We start from the raw sequence: 18,554 nt of genomic DNA on the forward strand, positions 1-18,554 counted from the left end.
GCTAGGATCTCCGGCACAATGAATCAAGTGATAGTAGGATCCTTAACTTGTTCTTGTTTTTAAAGGAAATGCTCTGAGTATTTTAACATTAAGTATAACATCTGCATAGGATTTTGTAAAGTAACTTTTATCAGGTTAAGGAAGTTCTTAATTTCTATCTAAGAGTTTTAAACAAAAATTAGGGTGTTGCATTTCTAACAAAGACCTGACTACTGAGGTGATTTTATGGTGTTGTTCCTTTGTTAATATGGTACATTCAGGAGCAGCTAGGCCATGTGAAAATTTATAAACCGTCAAGTCTCAGTAGGTTAGTTAGCACAAGTTCATTTTTTATTCATGTAAAGTCTAGTATGGGGCAGTTGGGGTGGTCTCAGTCTGGTTTCTCTCCACTTGGAACTCTGCCACTTCAACATCTGGAATCTAAGTGTGTCACGGTGGGGAAAGAGTGAGCAGAAGGGTGCCACACATGCTGAGTTCCCAGCCCCAGTGACATGTATGTGGCCCCTCAGACCTCATGGACCTGCCTGCAGGGGGGCTGGGAAGCAGAGTCTCTCCGGTGCCCAGGAAGGAGAGGTGCACCAGATGGCGGCACCCGAATAAGGTGTCTAGTACATTCACCAGCATACTGATAGTCCATCCTTGCATTTGAGGGTAAACCCAGCTTGTTTAGGGAGTACTGATTTTTATACACTGCTGGTTTGAGGTTGCTAAGATTATTTTAGAAGTTTTACACAAATATTTGCCTACAATTTTCCTTACTCTTATCTGGGTTTGATGTCAAGACTGTATTTCACTCCAGACGAGTCAAGAGGTGTTTCCTCTTCTGTTCTCAGGGGCAAGCATGTAAGACTAAAGCTACTTGTTTGGCATGAATTGCTGGTAAGCCTGTCTGGACTTGAAATGTCTAGGAGTGGATTTCAAATCAGACTTAATTTCTTTAATGTCAAGTACCTCCTCTCGGTACCATTTAGCATGGCTGGAATAGTTCACTGGTGGGGATTTTCAGTTAAGAGGGCTGAATGACGTAAACTGGCCTACAGAATGCTAAGGACCCAGGATCTCTGTGTGTGTGGCACACGTGTAAATGATGACACTGGCAGAGGCCTGCCTGACCCCGTACCAGGGATTAACTCACTGAGCCGCCTCAGACCTATGAGGTAGAAGCTGTTGTTATCTCTCTCCTAGCCCCTGGAACACCAGGACGCAGAGAGGGGGCCGCTTACCTAAGGTCACTTCGCATATCAGCTGCAGAACCAGGACCAGAGCCCTTAGTAGCCTAGGGTGAAGGCCCTCCAGTATGTCCTGGCAAATGCAGGACCAGAATGACCCAAACCCTCCCTGACCAGGTTCCTAAATCATGTACCCCTAGTGAACAAAACAAATTGATGAATGGGTGATGGTTTAAATGAATGTGTAGGGTTTGCCTCTCACTCTGCTGGAGGGAATGGGGTGGGGGGTCATCACACCCGGAGAAGACTGACCCTGTACCACCCAATGGCTGAGATCTGAATGGGGTGGGGGGGGGTGGGGGCGAGAGAAGGGTCATTCACAGGTCACCTGAGCATCCTGAGTTTTGCTGGGTTAAGTATGCAGATTCCTAGTCCCCTCTGAAGGTGGCAGTGGAACCCAGGCATTTAGCCAGGGTGGGTGGTAGCAGCCATGCCCTGTGGTTCTGGTTGGCAAGCTCAGTTCAGATGTCTGTACCTGGCCTGTGACCTCCAGTCACCTGCAGGGAGCTGAGGGCCACACCAGGCTGGTTCTTGGTAGAGGCAGCTAGTAGAGGACTCAGCAGCTGATGGCCCTACCTCTCAGACACTGGGAGATGGGCAGGATGGCAAAAGGGGATGACACACAGGCTGGGATTAAGTCCATCGGCTCATCATGAGTGGAGGAGCCATAGCCCATATCAGACAGAGAAAAGATTAGAACCCATTGGGCTGTTTCCAAGCCTGTGCATGCTGCCTTGGGGTGGTATGGGGATGGAATCTTAGAGGTGTATCTTCAGACATGCTTTAGGGGCTTTGAAAAGTAGCTCTAAGTACCTCTGTGACCCCAAATGCCACCCTAGAAATGGATGCTAGGGGGCAGTAGAGGATTAGCGCAGTAATTGACTTACGGAGCACAAGACTGAGGAAGGAAAATTCTAGACAGGCTGGTGGCCTCTGTCCACCCTTCCCAAACTCCCCCAACAGTAGCACTCGGGTGTGGGAACTGGGATACACGACCTGCACCCTAAGTGTGCCAGAGCCCCGCCTGTTAGGGGGGGCAGCTCCGATTGTCACTTGGACGCAGCTTTCATTGGTGTTTATTTTCCTTTCATATAAAAGTTACAGGTTTGAAATGTCTGCAGGAAGATGCCACTATCAGCCAGGTTAGTGGGAATATATATATATTACAATGTAACACGGGGGAGGTGTGGGGGAAAGGGAGGTGCTTCTGAAAAGTTGGGTTCGTTCTGACCTGGCATGTGCCTGCCCTTTCCCTGGCTCCAGCCCCATCTGCAGGTAATACCCTGTCCTGATCCCCAAGACAGATGGATCACAGCCACACTGCAGTGCTGGCACAGGGTTGGGCAATCCCAGAACCTGGACGGTGTCCTAAGGAGGCGGAGGATGGGAAGCCTGTCAGCCAATAAGTTAAACACATACGGCCCCTGTGGTTCTCACCCAGAGGCCACCCTGACACACCAGCCCCTTGTTCCCTTACCCCCCCCACCCCCCGGCACTGCCTCCTTCCACCTGGCAGGGCTCCCAGAGGAGAGGGGAGGGCAGGTAAAGGCCCCTCTACTCCTACATCCACCTGCTTACAGGTGTGTGAGGCAGAAACTCCACTTTAGTATTGGCGCCCCAGCAGCCCCCACACACAAAGCAGCATCCAGCAGAACTGGGTCAGGCGCGAGGCAAGACAGGACAAGACGGCAGTGAGGGGACTCAAAGTGGGCACCAAGCCGACCCCAGCACTGCTGAAGAACCTCGACCACACGCTTTAAATAAGAAAGTGACACATTTGGCCTGCTACAGCCAGATTGCTGCCGGAGGGGGCATCGCTGGCCTTTCACGGATCTTCTCCCCTCTATGTACAAGACCCCAAAACAAGAGTGAAGAAAGCCGCTCAAAACCTATGAAGGTCTCAGAGTGACATGGTTAAGAAGCTGGATCCTGGCATTTGTCCAGAAGTGAGCACTGTCACACAAACCAGGACCCATGGGGCAGGGGGTGGGCAGCAGCCTGGAGGGGACTTCCAGGCAAACCTGCCTCTGACTGTCCACCTTACCAGCGAGCATGGTTTCCAGTGAAGAGGATGGAGAGAGCAAGCCTGCCCTGGGGTAGGAGCCGTGGCCCCCTCCATAGCCACGTCGACCCTAGCCCCCTTGGGGACATCCCATCCTCCCCTGGGCAGAGCCCACAGCACTGGTGGAGAGGCCTGAGGAGCAGTTCCTGGCTCCAGCGGGATGGAGCAAGGTAGGAGGGGAGCCCATGGGGCAGGGGGACAGAAGCTGGAGTTTAAGGCACACAGGAAGTGATGGAGGAGGGGCCGCTGGCCTTCCCCAGGACAGAAGTGCCCCTCCACTCTCCAACATAACTCACCCAGGAGCTCTTGGCCCCAGCTCATAAACCGAAGTCCTCCCTTGCTCCATCTTCTTCCCAGCTCCCCAGAGCGACAGGTGGTCAGGGAGACGAAGGGACAGGGAGAGGGCAGTTTGGAGCACCGGCTCCAGGGCTACTGAAAGGCTACCGGCTGAACCTTTCTGGCCCCAACCAAAGCTCACACCATCTTGCATTTTAAAAAGCAGGGCAGGGCAGGGAAAGCTAATGGAGCCTCCCTGGGTCTTCTCTGCTTTCTGCCCACTCCACTGAAAGTCCCTTTCGTTCGAAGTCACCAGGAGTACAGCCCCCGCTGACCTTTTGAGGGTCTTCCACTCACTTGTCATTTCAACAGACCCAGGACCCTGGAACTTAAGAAGGGGTGAAGAGTCCCACCGTTCCATGGTCTGCTGACTGCCCTGTGCTGCTCCCAGGCAGAAGGGAGAGGGGAATACAGAAGTGAAAGCAGAAACCAAAACCAAAACCAAACCACGGGTTCACAAATCAGGAACAAGACCTGCCTGCTGGCTCCGCTGCGGGCCTGGCGTCCGCTCCCACGGAGGAGGGAAGCAGGAAGCTGCTGGGGCTCCTGCCCAGCACAGTGGAGGGTGGGCTGGGCCCTGGGGCCGGCACCCGTGCAGCCCACCCGGGGACAGGTCCAAAGTCCCTCCCGGTCTCAGAGCCTCTCTTGAGCGTTCTCCTCGCTCGTGGCACCTGCTTCTAGGTCTTCTCCTCTCGGTCTGTTTTTCTCCTTGTTATGTTCCTAGGTTTGATTTTCAGAGAGAGTTCCCACAGAGCCTCCTCCGCCAGGTGGTCACTGAAGTCATTGAAGAAGTTTATGATGTCATCGTTTCTTCGGATATCATAGTGCCTGGGGGGGGCCTCCAGTCAGGGCCAGCAGGGGCCAGAAGCCTCCCCGAGGGGCCACGTGCATCATCCCAGCTACCGGAGCAGACCTTGGACAGTGGGGCTCCTCATAGGGGGAGGGCTTGCTGCAGCATTCTGGGTGCCCTTCTACATGCTGCCCCAGGAAGACCCCATCTCGCAGGCCCATGTCCTGCAGGCTCCCAGTATGTAGTGTGCAGAGAACAGGCTAGGCTGGCCACCATCTCGGGGTGCAGACCCCATTCCTCTGCCATGCCCCCCTCACTCCTTCATCACCTCCCCTCTCTCTGCTTGGGGGCCAGGTGCTGAGGGCTCCGGTGTGGCCCCAGCCCTGCCCCACAGGTGGCAATACTCACGCTTGTTGGAAGCACCGCATGCTGTCCAGAATGTTGAACTGCTGCCACCGTTTGGAAAAATTCACCTTCCCGTCAATATAGTCTGGGTTTCCCAGGTGAACAAAGGTGAGGTCCTGCAGGATAAGCCCCCTGGGAGGATGGAGAAGTCCAGTTACTGCTCCAGAAAGCACATCTGGCATCTGTTGGTCTCTTCCAGTGTGAACTCCTGACCTAGAAACTGTGGGTCCCTGGGAAAGCCAGCTCTGCTATGAGAGCCTTGTAAAATTAATAAATGAACAACAACAAAAAAAAAACAAAAAACCCCAAAACTTGGGAGGGAGGCATGGGGGGATCTTCTCTTTGTTACAGGTGCTTCTCACTAAAGAGGATGTGAAGCCATAGGGTGAGTGACGGGGCACAGATGACACACTCAGGAGCCCAGCTGTCTACCCTTGAGGGGGAAGCAGTAAGGGCAGAAAGGCAGGGGACTTAAAGGCAGCCCCCACTGGGCCACTGCAGAGTCTTCTACCCCTTTATGGAGATTCTCAATTATCTGCCAGCTTATTAAGGGCTCTGGTAACAGACCTGTGTAGTTTTGACCCTGTCCACTATTTCCTTGCTATGTGACTAAGGTTGTTTTCCCCAAACCCATTTCCTCCATTCCATGGCTCACACGTGGGGAAACACTCTCAGGGCTCCTGGGTGACTGGTGGTAGGGCCCTCAGCTCACTGTAAGGTACAGCCAAGCTGAGGACCCTTAGGGTTCGGGGCCAGGGAGGGGGGAGAGAAATCGCCCTCCTGGCGGAGGAGGGAAGGAAACAGATGTGGGACTGGGAGATGGGAGAGCAGGACCATTTTCACCGGACCCTTCCTTTCTGTTTAGAAGTAAAACACACTCCTCATTACACAGTTTAAAAATTAAACTGTCTAAGCTGGAAATCTACAAGGGAGGGTTTCTCTATCTACACACACGTCTCGCCCAGAACCCCCGGGGGGCTGGTCTATGTGGGCTGGAGTGGGGTCTCTACTTACAGGTATGGGATGCAGGGCGGCTCCACCTCGGACAGGGCGGCCCGGTAGGCGCGGAAGGAGGACGAGCTGTCGATCAGTGTACAGTACTCGGCCAGGCCCTGGGCAGCAGGGACAGTGTGTGAGGGCCGGGATGGTGCTGGGGCACCAGTTCCAGCCTCCTCACTGACCAAGCCCTCACCCAACACCCCAGAGATAGCCCTGGGCCCTGCCTGAGAGACCACGCCTTCTATGGAGAAACGGCCCCCAGGACTGCTTGTGCGTGCTGCAGAACCACAGCTCTGAGCACCTCATGCCCACCGTGGGTACCGGGGCTGGAGCTTGGCCTCCTGCAGGGTGCCAGCCTGGCTCCAAGTCTGCCTTGGCTCCCCATCACACTCAAGACATAGCTATCTAGGCATGGTAGGGGATCTCAGCGAGGTGCCACTGCTCCCTTCTGCATGCAATGTGGGGTTCTGGCCAGTCCCATTCTCTGTTTGCCCATCCCCGTTAGCTGCCTCTCACCCTGGTGTGTCATCTCCTCAGGACCTCCCCGGTGCTTCTGCGGCAGCCACAGTGAATGTCCCACACTTCTCCATACAACAGTCTTACAACTGTCCCTTCATGTCAGCCCTTGAGATAACACCTGGGTGGCCCAGCGGACACCCAACCCCCATGAGAGCTTTGCCTCTTTTCTCAAGGTACTTCTCCAGGCCACCCCAAGGCCCTCATGGTCCAGAGCGGGTCTCCCCCCCAGTGACATGGCCACGCCGGCGTCTGTCCTGCTGCTTGAGGGAGCCAGTCTATATATTCTTCTGTTGCCTCTGACAGGAATTCCCTTCCTTCCCAGGAAATACTTCCTGTGTGGGTCTTGGTGGATTGATGCTTCCTCAGGGGATCTCCCTGACCCTAGAATGGGCAGACCACCCCATCCTTTCCCCTTTGGCAGTTAGCCTAAAGAAATGATCTAACAGGTCTGGCCTGTTCAAAGCATGTCCCCAAGGACTAATGCAGCCCTTAGCCCAGAGCAGCCCCTGCAGAAGCATGGGTGCAAGGAAGGAAGGCACCAGTGAGCAGGGACCCAGGTACAGGCCTGAAGCCCAGGTGGGAGGACCCTATGAGTGGATGACCCCAGCACCAACCATGAAGTCCCTCCGGGCCCAGAGATGGGAGATGAGCTACAGCAACCAATGTGGGGGTGGCTGGCCACAGAGCAGAAATCTGAGTACCTTCCCCAACAGCTGGCTTGCCAGGGGCCAGGTGGGCCTCCCGCCTCCTCCCTCCCAGCCACTCACCTCCGAGGTCTGCTTCTGCCACTCTAGCCTGCGGATGGGAGCTGAGTCCAGTGCCGAGAGGATGGCCAGGTAGGAGTTAAAGTTGTTCAGCTTCCGTAAGTGCTACAGAGAGAGGTGAGGAGGCCGTGAGGTAGGCCTGGGGTCTCTGAGCAGGGCCTGAAGGAGCAGACTCTGGGGAGGGCATCCATGGTTTACCTTCATGATCTTTTTTTTTTTTTTTTAATATTTATTTATTCATGAGAGACCCAGAGAGAGAGAGAGAGAGAGAGAGGCAGAGACATAGGCAGAAGGAGAAGCAGGGAGCCCGAGGTGGGACTTGATCCCATGACTCCAGGATCAGGGTCTGGGCTGAAAACAGGTGCTAAACTGCTGAGCCACCCAGGGATCCCCCTACCTTCATGATCTTGATGAACTTCAGTAGCAGTCGCTCCCTGTCCTGGGCTTTTTCTTGTAACATGATTATTGACCGGACCCTGCATGAACCAAAGGGGAAAAGATTGCTGAGTTGACCTAAGGGGTCCTGGTGGAGAGGGATGTGGACACCTGCACTGCATGCCCACGGCTTCCAGGTGCCAAGTACAGCCCTTGCCTCTGCTCTTGGGGAGCTCAAAGCAATCCCAGGGACAGGCCAAGAGGTCCCATGGCCTCAGGACTAGCTCAGGAGGTGAGCGAGCCTGTGGGTTAGGAAGCCATCTTGAGAACCAGAGCAGCAACTAAGAAGCCAGCCTTGCACGAGGACCTCACTGTGGGCTGGAGCCATTGCCAGTCCACTCAGAGGGAGTGCTGCTTCTGCTTTGTCTTTGGCTCCACTGAGGGGCACCTGCCCTTAGCACACCCCGAGGACCATGGCTCTGAGTGGGGGGGTGTGCCCAGCAGGGGGCTGGGTTGGAGGCTGGGCTAGGGCTGTGTGCAGTTTCCGTCTGCCCTACACGCCATTGTGTCCTATGGTAGCTTGCTACGGTCAAGCTCACGTTGCTGAGGAGCAGAGCACTTCATGCAGTGGGGAGAAAAGCCAGCAAAGAGGGAGATGACCCAAGTTCCCTTCAACAAACAGTCCTTGAAGCATTTAAAAAATGTTAGACGTTAGTAGCAGTAGTGAACTGGGTGTAGGGTGGGGTTGGGCACAGTGTGGGGCTGTGTAGCTGCTATGCTCTGACTATCCTTGGTTCATGCTGAGAGACTGTGGGCACCTTTAAGTCCCATCTTGAAAAGCTAACTATTCTGTTTCATATTATAGTATAAACATGCCTTTAGGCTTCATTTTTCTTTAAGGATTCAGGCCTAATTAAAGTATTAACAGAATGTACTCTTTTAGGCAGAGAGCAGGTGATGTTCAGCCCTGAGGCTGCCTGGTGTGTGGGGGAGCTGTGATCAGTGCAGGATGGCACAGTCAACACCCCTGCCTCTGCTGCCATCTATGGCAGACACTACTAATCGATCCTGGCACTCCTCCTGGTCTCAGACTCCTCAACTAGCCCTCTAGGCGGCAGCCCGTCCAGCGTGTTCTCTGCTGCCTGCAGTTCCCAAGTAATGCCCAGGGCCCTGGAAGGAGCTGGGAGGAATGAAAATGGCATCTCCCCTTTGCCACCGGAGTGCTCTGTGAAGGAGAGCATGGGAACCCAGCCAGATGTGCTACGATAGAGAACTGGGGCTTTGCACAGCCACTCCTTCTTACCAGTACGACATGTTGTTGAAGTGCTCCGTGAACTGGGTCAAGTTGGGGCTTTTCTCCTCATTCTGTTCTTTTGCCCAAAGCAAAACCTCAGGAATCTGAAAAAGGAAATAGATTGGATGGAGCTGGGGCCCTCTGGCTGCCCTGCGATGGGCAGTTTCTCCTCCTTAGGGAAAAGAAGCAGCTGTTCACCAGGGGCAAAGGACAGCCTTCTCCCGAGCCCCACTTAATGCCATACCTCTATTTTATAAAAGAGCTCAGCATCCAGCAGTGTCAGCTGCTCGGCTATTTCATGGCTGTGAAAGTCATGCAAAGTCCCTGGCCTGGAAGACAGAGGAATGAGATGAGCAGTCGGGACAGGGACGGCAGGAGCTGGCTGACTGCCTTTCTGCAGCCTCAGAAGCTGGCGCCAGAGGGAGCAGCTGCCCCAAGCCTTGCTTCACAGCAGGAGGATGGCAGCTTCAGAGCTGATCAATGGCAGGGCAGGACGAGACCACACTCCTGCTGGTGACCATGGTACCTCTGCTGGGTGGGTCCTGTGGCTCCCATGGACAACTGTGCTGCCAGAGAATGCAGCCTGACCCCACTGCCGGGGCCCAGTGGCAATAGAGATGGTACCACAGAGATGAAGGCTCAAACACTCGATGACAAGCAAGTGATGTGTCAGCATGTGTGGCTAGAGGACTAGCAACAGACTAGAGCCCATATACAGGTTCTTAGGAATGCTCAGGATGGCATGGGGGGCTGGCCAAGAATTCACAGCTGCCATGTTAGTGCTGGGAAGACAAGAGCTGCCCACAGCCCAGAATGTATTTGCCTGTCTCAGTAAGTGACCCCCTCCACCAACCCCTGGCCTTGCCTCCTCACTTCCTGGTAAAAAGTGTTTTTTTTTTTTTTTTTTTTTTAATTCAATTAGCAATAATTGAGCCTCAGATAAACCTCATTGGCTTCAATACTGCCACTGTGCAAAGCTTTATTATTTATTTATTTATTTATTTATTTATTTATTTATTTATTTATTTATTTATTTATTTATAATCACACATCATGACCCTGGAGAAGAGGCCCAGCCCCTGGGGAACTCACTGGGCTGTCCATAAGACACCTCATTGTAGAGCCTGGCGGGACCAGGACTGGGGAGGGACACTAGGGGAAACAGAGTGGAGAGGTAGCTACCAGGCACAACTCCTGCCAGGGGTGGGCTGGAGAAGCCACAGGGTGGGGGGGCAGCTGGTGGCTCACCTGGCAGCTACCCCCCTGGCTGCCAGGGGCTGGTCGGAGTTGGCACACCTGAGCAGCTTCTTCTGGTCCACCTTGTCCAGGATGTTCTTCCGGAGCACGCGGGCCAGGCTGAGCTCTCCGTTGCACACCAAGCGAAAGACCAGTTCCATGAGCAGCTTCAAGATCTCTTCTGTCAACTCCACTAGGCTAGAGGAGCAAGGGCCACACAGTGAGGGCCAGGGACACAGCACAGGAAGAGGACTGCCGCCACTGGGCCCAGAATCCACCTTAGAATACCCGAGGGTCACATGGCAGGGACCAGCAGGGCTAGGAGACCTCTTAAAGGAAGAGAGCAAGAAAAGGTGTCTGGACGGCTGCCTGTATCCTTGGAAGCTCCGGGAGTAGTCCCACTAGTGACACGTAACTGCCGTACTCTCAGCAAGTGCTCACTGGCACTGGACAAGCACCAGGGCACACCTTAGGGCCTGGGCTACCAAGACAACCCCATTCAAATCCTGCCCCGGGGGAAGCCCCTGGCCCCTTTGACCAGCTGCCCGCAGGACCCTCCTGACTTCCCTCCGCACAAGGCTTTCTGTAAATGCCGGTCTCACAGCTGTGCCTTCCGGGGCTGAGGCCGGCCTCCCCTCAGAAGGGAAATGCCTTGAAGGAGGGGGCCTGTGGTTTCCTTCATCCTGGCTCTCCAGACCTAGGAGAGGGACTGGCTGGATGCGCACTTGTTAAGTGAATGGTAATAGTGGGTGCTGAGTCAGGGCCGGGGGGCTGGGTGAACGGAGCTGAGGAGAGCAGGAGGGGGCTGCCATGGCTACTGGTGTGTGAGGGATGGCCTCCACGAGAAGACCGGCATGGCTCGTGGCTGGATCATTCTCTCCAATGGTCTTGTTCAGGTGGGCAGGAGCAAGCTGGATCCAGAGCTGCAGGGATCTCTGCAGATACCCGGTCCAGGAGAAGCAGATGGAATGAGCCAGGATGCCCCAATCTCAGCAGGGAAGCCTGCAGCCCCAGTGGGGTGCCTGAGGCCCCCTGCCACCTCGTGGGCAGAAGCACTCACCAGAGCTCATCCACCACTCGCACCAGCACGAAGAACGTGTTCTTGCTGACGCGCTTCTTGAAGGTGTCAGCGAAGGGAGAGAACTTCTCGTACGTGAAGCGTAGGTTAGGGAAAGCTATTCTCATGTGGGCAGGGATGGGGTGATGGGAGGGGAGGGCGACCTTCTCCCCACTGCCAGTTACCGGGTGCTCGTGATGTGCAGAAGCCCTGGGAGTGAGACACCCTCCCCCGCAGCCATGCCTGCAGGACCACTTCCCCTGTGCCCCAAGGCCCTGCCTTTCTGTCAGTTCCCACCAAAGCTTCCTGTGGGACTTACTGAAATGCCACAGGCTGCCTGGCTGAGGCTCAGGTGGAAAAAGGTGGTTAAAAACCACATGCCCTAAAGCCCCTGGTCTCTGGGGGAGGTGCTTCCGGCACTCTTGCCGTAAGTTCCCTCCCAGAGTCTCTGGGTGGCTTCAGATGCCCCCACCCCTCAGCAGCCACACACCTGGCCACCTCCAGCTCTTCTCCAAGGTCGTGGTCTCTGCCCAGAGGGCATAGATTCTTGCCATCCTCTTGTGATCACCATTGACTCTCCAGACCCTGCTCTGGTTTGTCCTTCCTGCTCTCCAGGGATCTCTGGGTGCTCATGAAGGACCCTCACACCAAGGACTGTCCCCAGAGCCTGCTGCAGAGAGTGGGTGCTGGGAACTTGAGCTCAGGAGTGTGTGCTGTGCGCACAGGGTGGCCACTCTCCCACCAAACTGCCGGTCACTTACTCTCTCTGAGCCTGTTTCCTGGATCATGAAATAGGCAGTAATATAAAGGCATATATAACATGGTAATGAGATATCAAGTGGTTTTATAGCTGAGTGAGCCTTCATGTGCACGGGCTTTGCATCATGCACATGAGAGTTACTATCACCTGCAGAGCCAGGCCTGTGAGCAGCTGAACATGTGATGTGAGGCTGTAGGGAATGTGTCTTTGCAGTGGGGACTGTCCACTTCAATTCTGAGGGACGAGGTTCTCTAGGGCTGGGGCATGGGGACAGTGAAAGGAGCGACAGAGGGTCAGAGGATGCAAGAGGCCGAGCCTCAGGGCACACAGAAAAGGGAGACAGCCTGGAGGACTCAGACTTCCTGCCCCAGGCACAACAGCTGTCCAGTAGATGGCAGTTACGGGCTGTAATGGAGGAGGTGGCCTGGAACAGGGGGCCAGGGGCTGGCCCACTGTTTAGAGCAGCTGCTCAGGTTAGCCTCCACAGGAGGGGCAAGTTTGAGAGGAAGTCCATGACAGTGGGTCCTAGGGCCTGGGGTCTTCCTTAACTGCTACTGCACAGAGTCATCCTTGAAAGGGTGAGCCTGTGGGGCTGTACAGTTGAAGGGTAGGAGCAAATTGGGTCTGGATGTGGTCTTTTTGTCCACTGCTCCATCTGCCACCAGGCGGAGTGGCTATGGCCTTCCCTGAGGCTGTTGAGTCTTGACTCCCTTAAGCCCCACACACTTGGGATTCATCACCTCGATGGCCTGGGGTTCAGCTAGCAAGCTACAGATGCTGGTGACCTGGGTCTCTGCCGGGGTCTTTGTGTTCCCTCCATCTTGGGATGTGTCGATTCTTTCTACCTCCTTCTCAGGACTCCTAAGTGACCACAACTGCTGTCAGACAGCACACCCATGATCCAGCACTTCATGTCATCTCACTCAGCCCTTAGACAAGGAATGAGGCTCGAAGATAAAGCCTGGCCTGAGGTAACAAAGCTGGGGCACAATGGAGCAGGGCTGAGCACCAACCATAGCCTCCTAGTTCCCTGTGTGAGCGTGCACAAAAGGCCCTCTCTCCTGGCTGGCTCCCAACGCTCTGTGCCGTGAGAGGTGTGAGGTGTGGGGCCAGGGTTGGGGGCCACAGGAAAGGATATCTGTACTGCAGCTTCTTGATGAGCTCCTCTGGGGTGATGAATGTCCTGTAGGTGGTCAAGAAGGCCTCACAGTACAACACCAAATCTGGAGTCAAGAACAACTGATTAGTGATGCCTGCCTCACACATTTGCCATCCTTGACCACATGTCAAGAGCTGCTTGTCTGTCCTAAGACTCTGATGATTCAGAATCTTAATCATGGGCACAGAGAAAATAATTCAAACTCCTCAGCAGAATTTTGAAGCTAAATTATAGGTAATACTTTAGATGGCAGGGCCCAGGAACAAAAACCCTGGGAACTTCCATATATTAAGAGATCTAGGCTAAGGCTGGAGGGGCAGAGCTTGGCATGCTGTTGGCACACACAAGTGGGCACTCAGGTGCCATGGAAGGGTGGGGCCAGCTGGGAGTCTTCAGCTGGTGGCAGTGCCTCCTTTCCTGGGCACTGCTGGCCAATGAGAAGGCTCTTGACTGCCCTGCCCACGGGGTTCCTTCTGGCCCGGTGGGAGCAGCAGAGCTTGCTGCTCAAAGCTGAGGACAGGAGCCAGCTCCCACTTCAGCCCTTTGGATAAAATTGAAACTGTCCCTCTTGTCCAGCTGAGGCTAGTGCCCAGGCAGGTGTGGAGGATGGTCTGCTGCAGAAAAGCACAATGACTGTTTCCTGACTAGGCCCGTGTGGCACACTGCCTCATGTCAGCTTTGTGCACCTCCCTGACCACTGGGGACCTCTTCAAACAGCTGGTCTATTTTTCAAATTCTCTGCAATGTGACCATTTCTGTACTATTTTCATAATTTAACATATTTTGGGAAATCTGCTGTAAAAAGAGGGAAATGGTCATATATAAAAATAAAATTGGTGGGTTAGGGTTTCAGGATTGGGATGTTTTAATTCTTTACATAACTGGCTTTAATACTGTTGTCACATCGCCTTTCAGTAACTTTCAAAGATATAGAAAGAAAAGGAGTGAAGGGGGGGGCCAAGTGTGGGCCCTGCAGCGCCCTTTCCCCTTCCTGACAGAGGTCAAAGTCACGGCATCTTCTTTCCCTCTCCCTGCCGGAACAAGATGTGGAATGACTGTTCTTTTGCTGGCACAGAGTCCACCCAACAGTAGATCCCCTGCTTTTCTAGCCATTTCAATGGATCAGTATGCTGAATGGGGTGGCCTTGTGCTGAGGGTCAGAACCCCATCCTATGACAGTGCCACCCCTGCTTTAAGACTAAGGCTTCTGGACAGAACACATGCCAGGGTCTCCTTGTGGAGGCCATGAGTGAAATCCTGTCTAGTATCTGGAATAACATAATGCGTCAAACATCAGGAAAAGTAGAAACAGCTACCTATGTGTTCTCATAATGTTAATATTGTTGGCCAAGCTCTGCACTTGAAACTCACCCTCTGCTGGCCCTGAGGGTCCTTGGGGTCATCATTACCCTTCACCCATGGAGGACTCACACTGAGAGGGCTGGTTTCATCCCCAGGGTGGGCTCTCTGTACAGTTCTGGAGTACCAGGCCCAGGTTCTGATCCCCAGGGCTGGCAGGGCTGTGGGGCCAGCCCACCCTGAGAGCTGTGACAGAGACCAGGGTCACTGCATAGAGCGCGGCCGCACCTTTCCTGTCTGTCTCAGTAGCGTGCACCAGTAGGATATCTCCAGACCCTCCACGGACGTCTGGCCCATCATCACCCTGCAACAACAAAGCAAAGGAGGGCATGCAGCAGAATTTGGCCGTGAGACAGTCAAATCAGGAAGTCCTAGGCAGGGATGAGATGATCAAATCGCTGCCCTGTGGAGACCCCAGGTCCTGTTTCCTTCTGCTCTTCCTCACCCAGGAGGAGTGTGGCTGAGTGCAGAGGTGTGACCATCCAGCCCGCCCACCACTCCGTGTTCAGCAGACAAGACACCAGAACTCTTCTGAGAGCTGCCCACACACCAGGGCATGTTGCACTGGGTCACAGTCAAGTTGAGGGACAATGACACCATTAAATCTCTCTCTCTTCACCAACCCAGGGGGCAGAGAGGTGAGGACGGAAGTTCTTGTGCTGGGTACGGTGGAATCCCACAGGGAGGCAGGCATGACTGCCACCAGCCATTCCTAAGAAGACTGTAGAGGTAGCAGGCCTATTTCCAAGTGCACTCATGTTCCTAAAACTGCAGCAAGCCGCCCTAAATTTCTATCTGTTTCCCCAGGTGGAAGAAGTCACTTGTCAAAATGTCACAAATTCTGCCACAGGGAGGCCTTAGAGGAGTGTAAAGCGTCACAAACACGTTTAACGTTGCCTACATAATACTGGCTGCCCTCTGCCAATTAAGGAATAAGTTTTACTTTCATGTGGGCAGAGAGGCTTTAACTCATAAACCTGCCCAGAGTCAGAGAGAGCTGTCGGCAGAGCCAGGAATGGGAGCCCAGGCAGCACAGCCTAGGCCTGCCTGAGAGCCCCACACCCCCTGCCTCTGATCCTGAAGGAAATAAACCCTGCAAGCCCCCATGGGTTCACGGCCCTTAATTTTGGAGGTGTACCTGCCTCTCTAGGCATCTCTAGGGCATCATTGTTTTCACCCTTAGATTCCAAAGTCCTAAAATGTCTTGGATTTCCAGCTAAGGGTGAAGGCAGCTATGCCCATGACCCAATTTTTCAGAAGGAATTCCTGGTTAAGGGTCGTGAAACATCACTTCTCTCTGCAGAGAAGCCGGCTGCCTCAGTGCCCCTACCAGGCTTGTTCCGCTCGGCACAGCCCAGCATTGCGCATGCTTGTCTGTGCATCTGTGTGTGTGCGTGCTGCCCTGAGGCTGGAGTCCAGAAACACAGTCACTTCCCTAGGAGTGGCTCAAGGCTATCACATGAAGATGTTCCTCTGTGTTTCCAGAATTGTCACAAGGCCCTCCTGACAAGGCACAGGGCAGAGGTGGCTGCAGTGGCCAGGCCTGGGATTTCTTAATCAGCCTGTGCCTCCCACTGAAATTGCAGTGGGTTATTCTGTCAATAATAATGTGAAACAGCTTATGCGAATGAGCTCTGTGCTGAGCACACTACACAGGGTTCACTGTTACAATCTCCTCCAGAGTCCTGTCGTCTGGGGTTTAGAGATGTTAGGTGACTTGCCCGAGATTACTCTCTAAAAGTGTCAGGGAAAGGGACAGTACACTTTTTCCAAAAGTCCATCTATTTGCCCAGTATCCTCGAGCACCCCCAGTGGCCCAAGCATGGGGCCAGGATAAATGCTGTGTGCAAAGCCCACAAAGTGTGGGGTGGCCACCTGAGGTAGTGGTGCCACTTGGGTCCTATCTGAGATACCTCAAGGTTATACTCTCCTCAAAGCCCCCTCACCCTCTTTATGGACAGACTGCACAAGGCCTGTACTCACCTCCTGCTTGAGTGTCAGCCTTGCCATAATTTCATTGTGGTCAATGAGGGACAGCTCATCCACTTCCTCCTCCAACCGAGCCAACTCTGAACCATCTGGTGACCTTGAGGCCCTAGAGAGAAGTAGTTTGTGTCACGAGTGTCCAACAGGCCCCAGGGTCTGGGACACCAGGGGGCTGAGATAGTACAGCCCTCTGCATGAGGGCTACTGAGGTACAATCACTTCTGAGCAGGTCCTCACAGAACTGCAGCTACAATGTGAAGCCCATGCCACTTCCCACCCTCCAGCACAGGGGGCCGGAAGCTAGGATGCAGACTGGATTTCCAGCACTGCTACTGATGAGCTGTGTGACCTTGGGACACTTCTGCTCTCTGTGGATGCTCTGTCTGTAAACGGAAGGGATGGAGATTGGTGGCTCAGTTGGCTAGGCATCTGACACTTGGTCTCAGTTTAGTTCCTGATCTCAGGGTTATGAGTTCAAGTTCTGCCACTGGGCTCCATGGTGGAGCCTACTTCGTTAAAAAAGAAAGAAAAAAGAAAAAGAAAAGGAGGCCAAGAAGGTTCCATTGAGCTATTTAAATAAGTGATGGCATTAGTCACTCTTTGTCACGGTATGCACAGTCGGCACCCAAGGACAGGACAGCAAAAGGGCAAGTGGGTTGGGAGAGAGTTCGCATGGCTATTAATACCATTCCTCAAGTCTTTTCTAAGGGCCACCTTTCTGTGGCACTGAGAAGCAGGAACCAGGCAGACTGGCCCTTGTCCTTGGGGTGCTGGGTTGAGCAGGAGAGAGTGACATTAAAAGGAGCAGAAAGACCCAGCCAGTCTGAAGGGCAGCAGGCCCCTGCGGCAGGATGGACAAGCTGAGACCCATAGCCCTGAGCAAGAGTTTGCTAATGAAGGGGGAGAGGAGAGAACTGCCATCAGAGGGGGAATGCAGGGTGGTGAGGGGCATTCCGGGCACAGACAGATCCTGGGTCTATAGGCACCTTGCTTCCCCCCAGCATTTTCTTCCTTATTCCCGTTTCATTCTGATGTTTTTCACCAGGGATCCTGTGAGGCACAAAGACTGGCCTTCTGGTCACAGGCCACACTTTAACCCTAGGTATCTGAGACATAAAAATTTGTGTTTTCAGCAAGACGAGGATGGCCCAGAGCAAAACCACACACAGTCCTGGGAAGAATCATCTGCTATGTGTCCCTTCGGTGTCCAGTCTGCGAACTGGCCTTCGTGGAGGGAGGACAACATTTTTGTAATTGTTTCTAAGCTGTCAATGTGCTTACTCTTCTGCTTTTTCTCACGAGGGCCATCTGCAACTCTGAAAAATGGAGTCCTTGGGTTCAAAGCAGCTGGAGGCAGAACCTGTGAGCTCCTGTTGCCTGGCATAGACACTGTTTGCTACTAGGTGTTAAACTACAACACCCACCATCTCTTAATAGCTGGGGAGATCTTAGCTTGGGCAGACAGATCACGCAGATGCTAGGTAGGGGGACAGCACCAAAGAGTGGCCACGGGCTGGGCGGACAGCTCTTCTCAGCAGGCCCCTATAGGCTTTCCATGGTTTCTCCTGCCTCTTGCTATTTTATTTTTACTACCTCTTCCACAATTTATGCTTAGGTTTAACAAGTGGGAACTGCCTAGCTCTGTGCCCAGAACCCCAGAGGTAGCTGAACCTTGGCCTAGAGAGGGAAGAAAAGCTTGAACTTGCAGAACATCTCACTAAGAAGATGATGCCAAAATGAAGCTGCTGATGGCAGAGCGGATCTGCAGGTCCTGCACGTGGAGAAATTTACTACATATTTCTAAACCTGGTTAGGTTTGACTGGTGCCAATACTCAAAAACGTTAAAAAGAGTTAAAAAGATACAGTTAAATGTGCTGACTCCTGACTGATCTGGGTTCCCAAAAAATAAGCTACACACGTTAACTTGAGGGAGAAGTGGGGAAGTGGAGGATGATTTGCATATCAGATGATATGAGGGAATTATTATAAATTTCCTTAGGTATGATAATGGTATTGTAATCCAGTAGGCTTTTAAAATATTTTTGGAGGGCAGTCCCAGTGGCGCAGCGGTTTAGCGCCACCTGCAGCCCAGGGCGTGATCCTGGAGACTCTGGATTGAGTCCCATGTCAGGCTCTCTGTATGATGCCTGCTTCTCCCTCTGCCTGTGTCTCTGCCTCTTTCTCTCTCTGTCTCTATGAATAAATAAATAAAATCTTAAAAAA

General features: G+C 53.5%; 1 protein-coding gene, 1 long non-coding RNA gene and 1 pseudogene across 22 annotated transcripts in view; 1 reads left to right on the forward strand and 2 right to left on the reverse strand.

The window, feature by feature from the left end:
- Positions 1-308: 308 nt before the first annotated feature.
- The window catches only part of RAPGEF1 (Rap guanine nucleotide exchange factor 1), a 137,393-nt gene continuing 119,147 nt past the window's right edge, over positions 309-18,554 (reverse strand). For 12 of the 19 annotated variants that reach the window (XM_077851142.1, XM_077851148.1, XM_077851144.1 and 9 more), the window contains 12 exons: positions 16,328-16,439; positions 14,573-14,648; positions 12,976-13,049; positions 11,070-11,173; positions 10,022-10,207; positions 9,018-9,102; positions 8,783-8,877; positions 7,502-7,580; positions 7,108-7,209; positions 5,837-5,934; positions 4,826-4,954; positions 309-4,455 (listed from right to left, as the gene is read on the reverse strand). In XM_077851142.1, the coding sequence (XP_077707268.1) occupies positions 4,305-4,455; positions 4,826-4,954; positions 5,837-5,934; positions 7,108-7,209; positions 7,502-7,580; positions 8,783-8,877; positions 9,018-9,102; positions 10,022-10,207; positions 11,070-11,173; positions 12,976-13,049; positions 14,573-14,648; positions 16,328-16,439 (1,291 nt within the window). In that variant the 3' untranslated portion in view covers positions 309-4,304. Of the gene's footprint in view, positions 4,456-4,825; positions 4,955-5,836; positions 5,935-7,107; positions 7,210-7,501; positions 7,581-8,782; positions 8,878-9,017; positions 9,103-10,021; positions 10,208-11,069; positions 11,174-12,964; positions 13,050-14,572; positions 14,649-16,327; positions 16,440-18,554 lie in introns of all 19 variants that reach the window. The other 7 variants (XM_077851150.1, XM_077851157.1, XM_077851146.1 and 4 more) reach the window with 1 other exon arrangement.
- On the forward strand, positions 1,566-18,533 carry LOC144285701 (uncharacterized). Of its 3 annotated transcripts, none has more exons than XR_013353929.1 (6): positions 1,566-4,930; positions 5,174-5,207; positions 7,054-11,173; positions 12,683-12,797; positions 14,794-14,982; positions 17,946-18,533. It is a non-coding gene; the product is annotated as an uncharacterized LOC144285701 (long non-coding RNA). The 3 variants fall into 3 exon arrangements; XR_013353928.1 differs by lacking the exon at positions 5,174-5,207 and having other exon boundaries at positions 1,567-4,930; positions 7,054-10,748; positions 10,906-11,173; XR_013353927.1 differs by lacking the exon at positions 5,174-5,207.
- Positions 9,673-9,752, reverse strand: LOC144287256 (U4 spliceosomal RNA; annotated as a pseudogene).

This window comes from Canis aureus, chromosome 16, assembly GCF_053574225.1.
Source record: "Canis aureus isolate CA01 chromosome 16, VMU_Caureus_v.1.0, whole genome shotgun sequence".
Classification (NCBI taxonomy): domain Eukaryota; kingdom Metazoa; phylum Chordata; class Mammalia; order Carnivora; family Canidae; genus Canis; species Canis aureus.